This window comes from Caretta caretta, chromosome 3 (assembly GCF_965140235.1).
Source record: "Caretta caretta isolate rCarCar2 chromosome 3, rCarCar1.hap1, whole genome shotgun sequence".
NCBI classification, from domain to species: domain Eukaryota; kingdom Metazoa; phylum Chordata; order Testudines; family Cheloniidae; genus Caretta; species Caretta caretta.
This window is the reverse complement of record NC_134208.1, coordinates 9,729,002-9,742,934: the sequence shown is the minus strand read 5'-3', so window position 1 is coordinate 9,742,934 and position 13,933 is coordinate 9,729,002. Positions and strand designations below refer to the sequence as shown.

The following is a 13,933-nucleotide window of genomic DNA, read 5'->3' as shown; positions in this document are numbered from 1 at the left end:
CGCCGGCACGGCACTGTTCACACCGGCGCTTATGTTGGTGTAGTTTATGTCACTCAGAGGGGTGATTTATTCACTCACCTGAGCGACATAAATTATGCCAACATAAACTGCAGGGTAGACATAGCCTAAGGCCTAGTTAGGCCAACCTAAACCCAGAATAGCAGTCTTCCAGTGACCTAGCTACTGCCCCTAAGGAGGTGGATTTACTACAGCTACTATGGCATGGCGGCATTCTAGCTGTGTCACTGTAGTGCTTGTAGACAGGTCCCTAATCAGTGCCATAAAGCACTCAGAATTTAAATAGACAAGACAGACAACAGGTGAGAGAAAGGAAGCGTTGTTATGCCCATGTTATACAGGCATAGAGGGCCTAGTTCTCATTTACACTCAGACCCCTTTACCCAGGTCTGGCAGGCAGCTGGTAACGTGACTTAAAAACCACTTTCCACTACCAAAGTGGTGTTAAATGCTCCCAGTCTAAATGAGAACCAGGCTCTGTTGGAGAGATGTGGTCACTTGCCCAGCATCACACAGGGAGCCTGAGACAGGGTCTGGAACTTGAACCCAGATCGTTGATGCCCCGATTTACCACAGGATGATCCTTCCTCTCAGAGTGACCATTATTATGACAATTATTATTATTTGTATTGCAGCAGAGTCTAGCACCACAGTCATGGGCCAGGACCCCACTGTGCAAGGTGCTGTACAAACACAGAACAAAGAGACGATCCCTGCTCCAGAGAGCTTACAATCTATGTATTCATGAAGTTGAAATAACATGTAAATCAGGCCTGTGATCTTCTTTTGGTTTCATACCAGTATAACTCCATTAACTTCAGTGGAGTTACTCCTCACTTACTTACACTGGTGTAAATGAGTTCCGAATTAGGTCCATCAACTTCAGTTAAAGAGTGGATTTAGGGTTATTTCACAAGCACATAGGGGGCTCAGTTACACCGCTGTAAATCTGGAGTAGCTAGTGGAGTTACTCTGGATTTACATGAGTGTAACTGAGAATAGACTCTGATCACATCGTTTCTGGATCAAGACCTTCAAGAAAACAGCAGGAGTGGAGAGGCCAAAGTTTTACTGTAAGGGAAGTCTATATTTAGGGCCAGTGATTAATAGCACCAAGATGCTACCGGAAAAGGAAAGCTGGATTGCAAAGAGAACGGGAGTCAGCACTGACCCTCCCAATCATCCCCCCTGCCACATCTGCCTGGGCAGTCCTGCTGCTACCAAAGTTCTCTCATTTGGACTCTCAGAATCTGGGGGAACTAGCAAGTTGTGGAGTATCAGCACCTCTCCATAGAGGATCTGGGCTATTCCAGCTGGGATATGCAAGAGTGGCAGCTCCCTACGGACACAGAGGAGAGAGCACAGCATGTCTGTCTATGAGGGGCCAAATTCGGCTGTATGTTAGGTCTGCGTTGTTCTTCTCATTAGGGCATAGACAGCTCGTGTTTAACCATGCTCTGATTTCTATTTAAATGTTCCATCACTCCAGCACAATAGCAATTACAGCCAGGCGCTGACTGCAGCCTGCTGCTACCTTAAGTCTGGTGCCCCCCCATGCACGATGGAGTCTGCCCACTGGTCTCTGCAGCCCCATCCAGCACCCGTACACCACATTAGCAACCTCTCCACACAGCACCCAGGCACATTAGTGGGTATCGGGCACCCGGGACCGGATTCTGATGTCACTTACATGGGTGTAAATCTAGAGCCACTCCAGTGAAGCCAATGGAGTTACACTGGAGTAAAACTGGAGCGAGAGAAAACCACCACCACCTCTGCCACCATCTCTTCCTCCTCCTGCAAGTAACTACTTAGGAACCTGAGTCCAGAAGATGGGCTCCTCTTCATGGATTGCAAACAGAGATAGGCACTTCCTTGCAGCCTGGACTTAGGTGCCTATCTCGGTGAGAGGGGAGCAGCTTAGGACACACCTCTGGTGTTGGCATCTCTCATCGGCTAGCAAGGTGGCTCTCTGCCTAGCATGCTGGCTTTTGTGGATCGCATTCTCAGGCTCCTCTCTCTGGCCATTCATTATACAGGGAGCCTAGGTCGGTGCCTAACTCAGGCTTTGTGGATTGCATTGTTGTTCCTGTGATTAGCAAGGTGCCGTGGTGGTCAGTGCTGCAATGCCAAAGTCCCCTTGTATGTCTGGGCCCTAGTTCTAGCCATTCCACCTGGAGAAATACATCCTTGTACAGGGAGCAACCACTGCCTGCGCAGGAGGTGTGATCTGGAGGAGAGAGGGAGCCATGCAATGCACGGCAGGCCTGGGGGCAGAGGGAGAGCTGCAGGGTAAGTGGAGAGCTACGGGAAGTGTGGGGCTCTCCTGGAGAGCTGCAGGGGAGCAAGCTGCAGCCACGGTAGAAACTGGGAAGGGTAGAGGATCCTTAGAAGTTCTGAGCTCAGAACATACCACCTGATCCAAAGCCCATTGAAGTTGATGGGATTCTTTCCATGGACTTCAGTGGGCTCTGGCTCAGGCCCATACTGGGGTGGGGGATTGTAGGGGAGAGATGGTCACTGTGAAGTGGCAGCAAAGTGACACTTACAAGGTGCCAGGTGGCCAGGAGTCTGCCCTGAGGAAGCCTAGCCTGCCTTTGCAAACTGTGCCTTGGTGTAGGATGGTGTCTCTGCCCTTCTCTCTCCTGCAAACCTTCTCTCCTCGGGTTTGTGTGCACAGCCCTAACCTTTGTATATACAAGAAAACAAATAAGCCTTTGTGTTTTTCATTTCAGAGGTTAATGGGGATTTGGCTGGGATCGCAAAAGAAGGCAGCCGACATTCCCTTTCCCCTAGCTACCGCAATTGCCTCCTCTCTTGCCACCCCAGCTCTCCCCTTTTCAAAGATTCATCGATTCCCAGGCCAGAAAGGGACCATTGTGATCATCCAGTCTGACTCCCGTCTAACACAGGCCAGAGAACAGCACCAGAGTGATTCCCAAAGTATATAGTTAATAAAACATCCAATCTTGATTTATAAATGGCCAGTGATGGAGAATCCACCACGACCCTTGGTAAGTTGTTCCAATGGTTAATTACTCTGACTGTTAAAAATGTATGCCTTATTTCCAGGCTGAATTTGGAATTTCCAGTCTAGCTCCAGCTTCCAGCCATTGGATTGTGTTACACCTTTCTCTGCTAGACCGAAGAACATATTATCAAATATTTGTTCCCCAGGTACATACTGATAGACTGTAATCAAGCCAACCCTTTGCCTTCTCTTTGTTACGCTAAATAGATTGACTTATTTGAATCTATCACTATACAGCAGGTTTTCTAACCTGTAGCGGGATGGTCACCCCGCTCCAGCCCCGAGGGGGTTAAAAACAGCTCTGGGGAAGGGCTGCCCTGGGGAGCCAAGGCTTGAGGCAGCCAATCAGGGCCCGGCTGGGCCAGTATAAGAAGGGCTCCTGGGGAGAAGGCAGAGAGTCTCACTCTAGCCTTGGAGTGGGAAGGACCTAGCTGCCTGGGAGACAGGATACCTTAGACAGAGCAGTGCTGGGGAAGGGCAAGAGGAGCTGGGGAGCTCCAGCCTGGCAACTCCCCGAGCTGAGGCCTTGTTAAAGGCCCAAGGAGGTACTGGGGCCACAGAGGTGCAGCCCAGGGATAGGCAGAGGCAGCTGGTCCAACCCCTTTGCCAATGATGAGTGGCCATTATAGACTGCAGTTTGCCCCAGAGAAAGGGGGCTAGATGACGACTGGCAGTAGCCACTGAGGCAAGATGAAAAGAAAAGGGTGACTTGTGTCACCTTAGAGGGCATAGGGGGTGGGGATTCCCATGGGAGGGGAGACCCAGAGTATGGGGACTACTGTGGGGCAGAATCCCAAGATAAGACGGCACTGGGGCCTGCGGCAGACAAGACACCAGCCAACAAGGGGTGCTCCGAGGCTGGAAAAGAACTAATTCCTGGATGAACAGCAGGAGGTGCTATGCCGGTGAGTGCTCGATCTGCTACATAACCCTTTAATAATTTTTATGGCTCTTCTCTGAACCCTCTCAAATTTATCAACATCCTTTTGGGGGATTCTCCCAATCCATCTTGTATGCTGTCTCCACAGTCTTTCCTCTTGCCAAGCACATCACATCCCATCCCTCTTCAGATCTCTCTGTTACCTTCCCAACCTTCCACTCCAAAGGTATGATCCAAAGTCCAGTGAAGGAAAGACTCCCATTGACTTCTGTGGGCTTTGGACTGGGTCTCTAGTCCTTGCCTTATGGCCATGCACAACGTAACACCTCCCTACCTCTCTGCTCTTCTCTCTTTTCACTACCCCTTAACCACTCCACTCTGCCTAAGGCTGCGTGAGGAACCAACCCTTCACTTTCTTCTCCCACTCCCATCTGCGTGCCTGAGTCCAAGAGGCCTGCTCTGCCTCTGACCCTGTTCACTGTACCTCTATCTTTTCCTTCATCCGACCCCATCCACCACACCTCCACCTTCAAATCCCCCCCAACCCTTCTTCCAGGTAGCCCATAATCCTGAATCCCCCTTGAAAGAAAAGTTAAAAAGACAAGTTCTGGAGATTAACTCCTGGTGCACTCTGGCTCTTTCGAAAGATTTCAATCTATCATTAGCTCCCCATCCATTATGCAGCAGGGCTGATTATAAACTACACAGCATAGCTCCTTCCCCTGTGAATTGGCAGGGCAAACTGAGAATGGGTTGCTACTTTATTGTAATATTCCCCACCCTGCAAAGGAAAATTTAATTTCTTTGTGATGTTTTAATTAAACTTTAAACTAATTGCTAAGAAGCAATGGATGTCTCAAATAGATTCTGTCTCATAAGGCTCGCTTGAGAATCAATATGATCCTGGGTGTTGTGTGGCAATAACTAGGACACCATTGAAAGGCAGCGAATTCTGAATGAATTACTCAAACTGGAAACTCCTTGGGGCAGGGACCATCTTTGTATAGCCTCTAGCACAATGAGGTCCTGGTCCATAACGGGGACTCGCAGGTGCTGCAGTAATACAAATAATAAAATTCACTCATGCACAGAGGAATCAGAAATGGTCTATGTAGTTCTTAAGTCCTCAGCATATGTGGGTTGCAAGCCATGCATAGGCCTGGAGCTGGTCCCTGCTCGAGGTGAATTTCACCTTCTGTGTGAAATGGTTTTGCTAGGCTGTCATTCACACTATGCTACCCCAAAAGTCCAAACCCGGGTGGCTTGCAGAACTTTCTTCAAGCCCAGAGCAAATGTGCAGAATAAACCTGTAGTGCAAACAAGTTGGCTACTATGACAATAACGGTGAGGCCTTCAAAACCAGCACTATACAAACATGACCGACCTCAAATGATGTGAACCAGTTTGATTAGCTCATAAGTAAACAGCTAGCAAACTCTGGTTGTCCCCATACTCCCTGTCACATGGGGATGTGCAGCACACCCAGAGCTCCCACCTGCTCATTGGCGAAGGAGGCTGCTCAGCTACTTACTATGCTCCTTGGAGGCGGTACTCAGCACCCCGTGGGCCCTAAATGCCATACACCCAGAGGCATCGGCTTTACGGTCAGTCGTACAAACAGGCAATTATTTAGTGAGTTCATTAAAAACATAAACATTCTAACGCCCAACATTGCAAAGCAGGGAACGCAACGGCCATGCTTTGTAGCTGGTAAGGGGAGGAAGGGTTGTATCCTATCCAGGCATCCCGAAGGGAGCTCTGTTCTCTCTTTCATCCCAAGGCATCTGGGTGGGCTCTGATCACCTTGAACGGAGGGGAGAGGGACTATAACTGACTGGAAGGTGAGGTGAAACACCCAGGTGCCCCCTGCCCAGACCCTTACCGCTGCACTTCCCAGAATGGAAGGTAGGAAAATTGTCCCTTTGACTGACTGTCATGTAATGACATCCTCTCGAACTATGTCACTGTGGCTTTACCACCCAGGAACACTGGAAGCTCCCTAAAAGTGCGGGGGGCAGGGTAATGGTGCCCAGACTGTGGCCCCACCCCTATGTTGCCCTTCCCGCCAAAGCCTCGCCACTGCACCACCCCTTCCCCTGAGGGCCTGCCTCCATGCTGCCTCTTCCCTTCCCCCCTGCAAGACCCTGCCCTGCACTCGCTCCTCTCTGCCCCCCCATCACCCTTACAGCTGGTAAAAAGTGGGGGGGCATGGCCCCCAGCCCCCCATTCTGGCACCCCTGTTACCATCCTTTCCTTCCTTCATCTGCTGCTCTTCATTACAGGAGCATGAAGGAGGAAGGGATCTGACACCTGCCCCTCTCAGCTTATCTTAGATCTGATTCCCCTTCTTACATATGCTGATGTGAATCAGAAGCAACTCGACTGAAGTCAGGAGAGTAAGACTGGTATAAAATCAACATGTGAGGAGAATCTGGCCCTTTACAGCCTCTAGAGTGGGAAGTGGGGGATCACTCATCGTTTACGTGGATGAGTGTAGGACAAGCCCCAGAACTAAAAGGGATGGAATTCAACCCTGAAACCCCAGAGATAGAGAGGATTTGAGAAAGTTCAAATGAGATCCGGATCCAAACTTTGTGGCCCGAGTCCATCTCTGTTTAAATCTTGTGCTAAATAAATACGACGACATGCCTAAATTGTGTGAGCTGAATGTATTATCTTATAAGCAAACAAGGACAGTATTAGCTCTAATTTGTTTCTTGGCAGCAAAGTGGGGGCAAAAAAAAAAAAAGATGTCACCAAAATAATGCGTGTAGCAAGAGGCACCGTGCATCTTTCAGGGCAAGGTAGCTTGGCTGAAAAGCTCTGCCTGAAAGACATTCATTTGCATGTTAAAAGCAAGGTGGGCAATGGATGGGATTGACAGATGACAACGGGGCTTGATCCTGCGAAGAGCTGAATGCCCTCGGAGCACACGGACGTCCATGGCGGTTGAGGGTGCCTTTTAGGCTCAGGTTCTAGAGGTCCAAGCCGAAGCCCGTTGTAACACCCCATTGTCTTGGGTGGAAGATGCATCAAGCCCTAACATGGTATTTTACATGCACTGGGGTAAATTCTCCTCTCAGCTACACCAGTGCAATGCTGGTGATCCTAGAGGGGACCCCCAATGGGGTTACACCCATGTAAATGATGGGACCAAATGGACCATTAGCTGATTGATCTTCACTCTTCTTGTTCGGTCAATATCCCTGTTTTCCAGATGAGGACTCAGACAGGGTGACTTGCCAAAGGCCACCAGAGGGGGCCAGCACCAAATCTAGACACTTGTGTGGGAAGAAAAATAGTCAGGCGATGTTTACACTAGGGGTTTGTGCCTGTGAGGCAGGAGTAAAGACCCCCAGCGAGCTCGCTAATCAGAGGCAGTCTAACGAGTTCAGCAGGGCCCCACCTGAGCTGCTTGATTGGCTAAACCCCCGCTTGGCTGAAGGGGATCGGCAGACCTGCTCTTCAGCTCAGCAGGGCACTGGCTGCACAAAGCATTCGCCCACGGCTGCAGTAAGCCTTGCGTCTGCTTGTTCCTGGCCTAATTCTAGCCTTGGACCCTGCCTCACTCCGGTTCTGGCCCTCAGCTCTGATTCCTGGCCTCTGACTTGAGTTCTGCCTGGGGGCTCTGATTCCTGATGTCTACCTCCTGCTCTAAGTACTAGGCATGACCGTCCACGTCCCAGTCCCTGACGCAGTGCAGCGTTGGTGTAGCTAGGCATGAACAGCCCCTTTTCCAAAGTGCAGGCAAGCCCCTAAACACAGGGGTTCCTGGCTCCAACCACTCAGCAACACCTTATTTCTGAGGGGTAGGGGGCAGATTACGGTTTCAGTATCGCTGGTGTAAAACAACGGCGACTCCAAGAGCTTTTATGGGAGTTAGACTGGTGTAAATTCGCAGTAACAGAATCTGGACCGAGATCACTTGACTAGTTTTATCTCCGCATGTGGGCCCCCTTAACCAACTCCTTCCCTGTGCCTTTTATTCTCAGAAACTAATCTCAGTGGGAGGAAAATTACAATACCTGGGAGAAGGGGCTACTGGCGATCAATGTGGCTTTGAGGAGTAGCACCATTTCTTAGAAGGAGCCCAATTCCTGTTCCAAATCCTGATGGGCCACAAAAACCTGGAGTATCTATGGGTAACTAGATGCCTTAACCAACTTCAACTTTGTGATAACTTATCACCCAGGGACAAGAAACAGGAAGCTGGATGCCCTATCCCGCAAAGGTGAATATCTCAAACCTGATAGAAATGCACATGCTCAAGGTGCCCAACTTTATCCATGAGACGATCAGCAGTGGTCTGGCATCCCCCATCCACTCCCTGATGATCCGTACACAATCCAGATCTGCCAGACTCTGAATGATGTGGGTAGCCAACCTGACTCTGAGTTCCAATTACAGAATGGCCTTCTCTATCACAAGGGTTGTATTTATGTTCTGGAGGGACAACCTGGGCTTCAGGTATTGAAAATATGCTGCAATTTGCTGTTTGTGGGCCCTTTTGGCCAATTCAAGATCTGGAACGTGGTCTTGAGGAGCTTTGGGTGGCTAGGCCTATAAGAGTATATACATCAAGGAGTATATATGATTCTGGAACCTCACCAATCATACCAAGAACCCACGATCAAACCCTTAGGTCTCCTCCAGCCTCTGCCCACATCCCCGCAGCCTTGGTCTACTATATCAGTGGATTTCATCGTAGAACTGCCCCGCTTGTAGGGACACTCAGTAATCCTGGTTGCCATTGATGTCCTAACAAAGGTGGCACACTTCATCCCACGCTGTACTTTTCCTAACACATGTGTGATGGCTCGGCTCTTCTTGGAAAATATCTATCACTGCCATAGGTTACCGCCAGACATTGTATCGGACTGGGGACACCTATTCACCTCTCAATCATAGCAGGACATTCTCAGACTCCTTGGCATCAAGTCTAGCCTAGCACCCACAGACAAATGAGAAAACAGAGAGAGACAATCAAATCTTGGAGCAGTATCTTCACTGCTTTCTAAATTTACCACTAGCACAGCTGGCTCCCCCTGCTGTGCTACGCTGAGTTCACATATAACAATGCAATCCATGCCTCAACCCAACAGAGCCCATTCTTTGCAAACTATGGATTTCACCCTCACTTCCACCCAGACCTAACTGTAAGGTCTCCAGTACTAGTTACCACGGATTTAGTGTCCCACCTACACTGGGAGCTCAAGGAACACTTGCAGTCTGCCAGAGAAGCCTATAAACACCACGTGGACCAAGACCATGAGACTGCCCCCAATCTGTCTGTAGGGGACCAGGTATGGCTTTCTGCTCAGAACCTTAAATGGAGTCAGCCATCTGCCAAACTAGACCACCAATTCCTGGGCCCCTTCAAGATTAAAGAATGGGTAAATCCAATTGCCTTCAGGTTATGGCTACCCTTGAAGATCCACCCTGTCTTTCACATCTCACTTTTAAAGCCCTACAAAGAAAACCCATACCCAGACCATTCCAACTTGCCACTGCCACCCAGTCTACGGACAGGAGGAGTGCTTTGTCCACCTAATCCTCAACTCTTGGAGAATTAGGGGAAAGCTCTAATACCTGGTGGACTGGGAAGGCTGTAATCTGGTTGAGCAGTCTTGGGAACCGGTAGAGAAAGTCCAGGCCCTGGCCATATTGCAAAACTTCCATCAGAAGTACGCAGAGAAACTGGGCCTTGAGGTCCCCAGGAGATGCCCTCAGGGTGTGGGGGTTAGTGTCAGGAATTGGAGCCTGCAGCGGAGCCAGTCTCCAGGCAACCTAACAAGTGCAGCTGGGCTGTAGTAGGCTGCCTGATTTGGTGGGAAGAGTCAGCAGACCGGCTCTTAAGCCCAGCAGTAGCAGTTCAGCATCTGCTCAAAACATTCACCCATGGCCGCAATAGATCCTGCACCTGCCTTATTCTAGCCCTGCTCCTGCCTCAAACCCAGCTTTGTCCCTGGCCTTGCCTCACTCCAGGTAACCTGACTCTGATCCTCAGCTCCTGTTCCTGACTTCGGACTCTGGCATCTGGCCTTTGATTCCAGCTTGACCCTGAGCTGCTATTTCTGGCTACTGGCACTTGCTCTAGCCACTAGACCTGACTCCTTGTTCGAACCATGAGGCAAGATCACCCATGTCCTGATCTCCAACAGTCACACAGGAGACCTGAGGTAGAGTCCTTGACTGCTAGTGGGGAATGCTCAGAAAAGTATGTATATAAAGCTGGTATGAATTCACAGCTGGGTTTGAACTTGAGCCCATAGCAGAGATCTATCCCACTTGAGCTAAAGGAGTAACTCCATTATCTTGTAGAAGCAGTAGGTTATTATCCTCCAGGCTGACCACCCACTAGAGGGAGCTGTGACAAACTGTGGGCTGCATGTGTTGAACCTTAAATGGGTGTTGCAAGAACAAAGTGTTACACTTGCACACCTAGGTGTTGGAAAGTTTAAAGTGGGTGTGCTGGTGTTTTCACCAACAAATCATAGGCACACCTACATCACATGGGAAGTTTATAGGGACAGTCCTGATATTTGGGGCTTTTTCTTATATAGATGCCTATTACCCCCTCACCCCCACCCCATCCCCATTTTTAATACCTGATGTCTGGTCACCCTACATGGGAGCCTAGTTTTACCTGTAAGGCCCAGTAATGTTTGTTTGGGGGCTGTTGTGAGGGGAAGCTCATAAGTGTTTATCCAGTGCTCTCAGATCCTTGCATGGAAGGTGCTCTATACATGTGGCTGCTGTTATGACACCAAGATTCAAGTGTTCGCTTCTCACAGTCTCTAATAGAGGTAGGGCAAGGGCCTGATTTCAGCTCTTGCAAACGTGATACGTATGCAGACCTCAGAGTAACAGCCATGTTAGTCTGTATTCGCAAAAAGAAAAGGAGTACTTGTGGCACCTTAGAGACTAACCAATTTATTTGAGCATAAGCTTTCGTGAGCTACTGAGCTGTAGCTCACAAAAGTTTATGCTCAAATAAATTGGTTAGTCTCTAAGGTGCCACAAGTACTCCTTTTCTGTTTGCAGACCTGTGTCACTTGGTCTGCGGGGCTGCACTCAGACAGGTCAGCCCACAGTTAAGTGGAGCGCATCTCCTGTGTGCGTCCCCACTCACTACAAGAGCAGGGCTCTTTGCATGCCTGGACAGATCTTGAAATAATGGGCCTGATTCTGCTCTCCCTTACACTGGTGTAACTCATGCACCCTCTCCTGGAACGCTGTGTTCATGCCTCGTCATGAGGGGGCTGCATGGGGACAACTGATCCACTGACTATTAACATCCCTTCCCCCGAACAGTTAGGACTTGATTCTCTTTGCACCAGTTTTACCGCAGTGTAACACCATTGCCTTCCATGCTTCTGATTTACACTGGGGGGAGAGAGAGAGAGGAGAAGCTGGAGGCAGTTCCCATTGCTAGGACGCACCTTTGGTTTCGTTCAGCAGCTCTTCTGCAAGCTTTCCCGCTTCCACGACTGCAGGCCAGGAGAGCCCTTTCTCCACGGCGAACACAATGCTGCTGTAAAGACTGTCGAGCTCTATGCTGCGCCTGAGATCCCTCACGTCATCAAATTCCTCCCATTGCAGGAGCGCTCTCAGGCAATGGCGCCCTTCTTCCCTCTGGCAGAGACATAAACACGAGTGACATGGGAATGGCGGGGGATGCAGGCACTTCGCTTGCAGATGCAGCATCTTCTCCTGAACAAGAATGGGCCAGATCCTCACCTGGCTGAAGTCTGAGTAATTCCCTGGAAGCCAATGGAGTAATTCTGATTTATGCCAGCTGAGAATCTGGGCCAGCAAGTGTCTCAAAATATAGGAACCTTGGGCCAGATTCTGATCTCATGGTTGTTTTACTCCATATGGTTCGTAGCGCCTGGTTTTCCCAGGCGCGAGAGAGAGCGGAATCAGGCCCTTAGGCATTTCCACTGGGTCCATCTCATGCAGTGTCCTGCTTGGTCTGTCATGTCTGATATCCCGCATCAGAGGGGAGCAAGCAGCTCTCAAAAAGTGACTGTGGGCTTTACTGGGCCAAGTGGGGGAGTCACAGCCACCCACCCCCATGTCTCCTCCAGACCCTTGCTTGGCCTAGCTGGGTTTTAGGTCTCAGTCTGGTGCAGCTCACAGCCTCTGCTCTGTGGAGGGGTTGGAAGTGAGTAGAGCCTTGGCTCCAACCCGCATCCCTCCTGTAATAGGTCGTCTTAGCCAGCCTGGTACAAGCACTCTTTCAAATCTCTGTGAGGTACTTTCTCCCTGGAGTGGGGTAGTAATTGTGCCTCAGGGCGATCCCTGGGTTGGTGCAGCTTCCACCCCACTCCTTGCTCAGGAATATGTCTAAAGGTGCAATCATGGAGGCGGCAAAGTTCCTTCCTGACCTTTATAGGGTTGGCCCTGCAGCATAAGAGATTTGCCTCATCACTGCAACCACCCAGCAACAGGCTGCATCCCAGTGACTTTGTGGAGTCAAATCCATGGGACCTAATTCTGCAGGGTGCTAAGTGCCCAGTGGGAGTGAAGGGCAGGATCAGTGTATTTCCTCTTGTCATCTCAGTTCTACCTGCCATAAACTGCCCTGTGGTTTGGGGCCAGGTGTACAATGGCCAGTCATAAACTGCCAACAGCTGATATAGGCCATTTCAGCAACCCTTCTAATTCCCAAATGCTTAGGAGGAGGTGTGGGCATTGTAAAGGTGTGGCAGGCAGGGATCTAACCTATTGTTCCCCTGACCCATGCCATGTGGCTGGGGTCAGTACGTGCTTACTCACTATTGCAGTGGGAACGGGGTATAAACCCTCATCTGATTCTGAAGGTGAAAAGAAGAGAAAGAGAGCAGGCCTGGGGGCCAGAAAGAGGCAGAGGGAAGGGACTGTCAGCAGGCATCTCTGTGATGCTGGGTCCTATGCTGAGGTTCAGAGCTAACTCCGCCGAGCCCCAGCTATGCTGTGGCGTTAAAGACCCAGCTCCTGAGCTCAGAGAGGTAAATCTGGAGTTGCTCATCTAGTGTCAATGAGGTTATCTGGAATTTCCACCAGTCTCGGGTCAGGTGATGCACTATTCACCAAGATCTTAAAAATCTGTCTCTTTGGAGTCCTATGTTTTAGTGGGGGGGAGGGATCGCTCAGTGATTTGAGCATTGGCCTGCTAAACCCAGGGTTGTGAGTTCAATCCTTGAGAAGGGCCATTTGGGGACTGGGGCAAAAATTGGGGATTGGTCCTGCTTTGAGCAGGGGGTTGGACTAGATGACCTCCTGAGGTCCCTTCCAACCCTGAGATTCTATGATTGCCTAGAGTAGGATTTGACCTAATGGCTCTGACCTCTCCGTATTTCATGAATGAATGATAGTTATCTTTACCTGAAGCTGACAGACTCTCCTTACCCCCTCTGCTGATAAGGCCGCCATCCTTATCAGAACCCGTTACTAGGGGGCACAGCTTGTCTTATACAATCACAAAGGTGGCAAAGTTCCATTGCCTGGTAATGTTCTAGGAGCCAATCCAAGCCCTCCCAGCCCAGGCGGGACTCTCCCCGACAGCAGATTCCCTAGAGTTGTATCATTTGCTGTTAAATGTCCCAACTGATGGGGCTGCTGTCCCAGCCCCATTGCACAGTCTAATAGATCTCACTGCCAGGAAGCTTTTCCAGTTATTGGATGCAGCCACTGAGGCTGCTAGAAAAGCAGCTTGACTGTAGTGTGGGCAGAAGCGGGCCCCTTTCTGCATAAATGGTCCTTCCCTTTGTTTCGTTCCAGGCCTCTTCCTTACAATACCCATTTGTATTTCACGGTTGTGACCGATACCTCTGCTGCCTAGCAGCTGTGCACTCCCAACCCATGGGCTCTGTTTAGCCAGAATGTACAGAGTCAGGGCCAGATTGTGATCAGTCCTCATGCGGAGGCTGAGGTGCAAGAAACCTGCCCTCCCTGCCTGGACCACTAACGGGGCTGATTGCAATAGCAGCCCTTAGGAGCAGGGGCTGCTCAGTCCCTCC

General features: G+C 50.0%; 1 protein-coding gene across 1 annotated transcript in view; it reads right to left on the bottom strand.

The window, feature by feature from the left end:
- The window catches only part of C3H8orf74 (chromosome 3 C8orf74 homolog), a 33,588-nt gene extending 20,242 nt beyond the window's left edge, over positions 1-13,346 (bottom strand). Inside the window, exons 1-2 of the mRNA XM_048846255.2 lie at positions 13,299-13,346; positions 11,372-11,564 (exon numbers count right to left, since the gene is read on the bottom strand). Coding sequence (XP_048702212.2) covers positions 11,372-11,564; positions 13,299-13,346 — 241 coding nt within the window. The remainder of the gene's footprint in view (positions 1-11,371; positions 11,565-13,298) is intronic.
- Between the last annotated feature and the right edge of the window lie 587 nt (positions 13,347-13,933).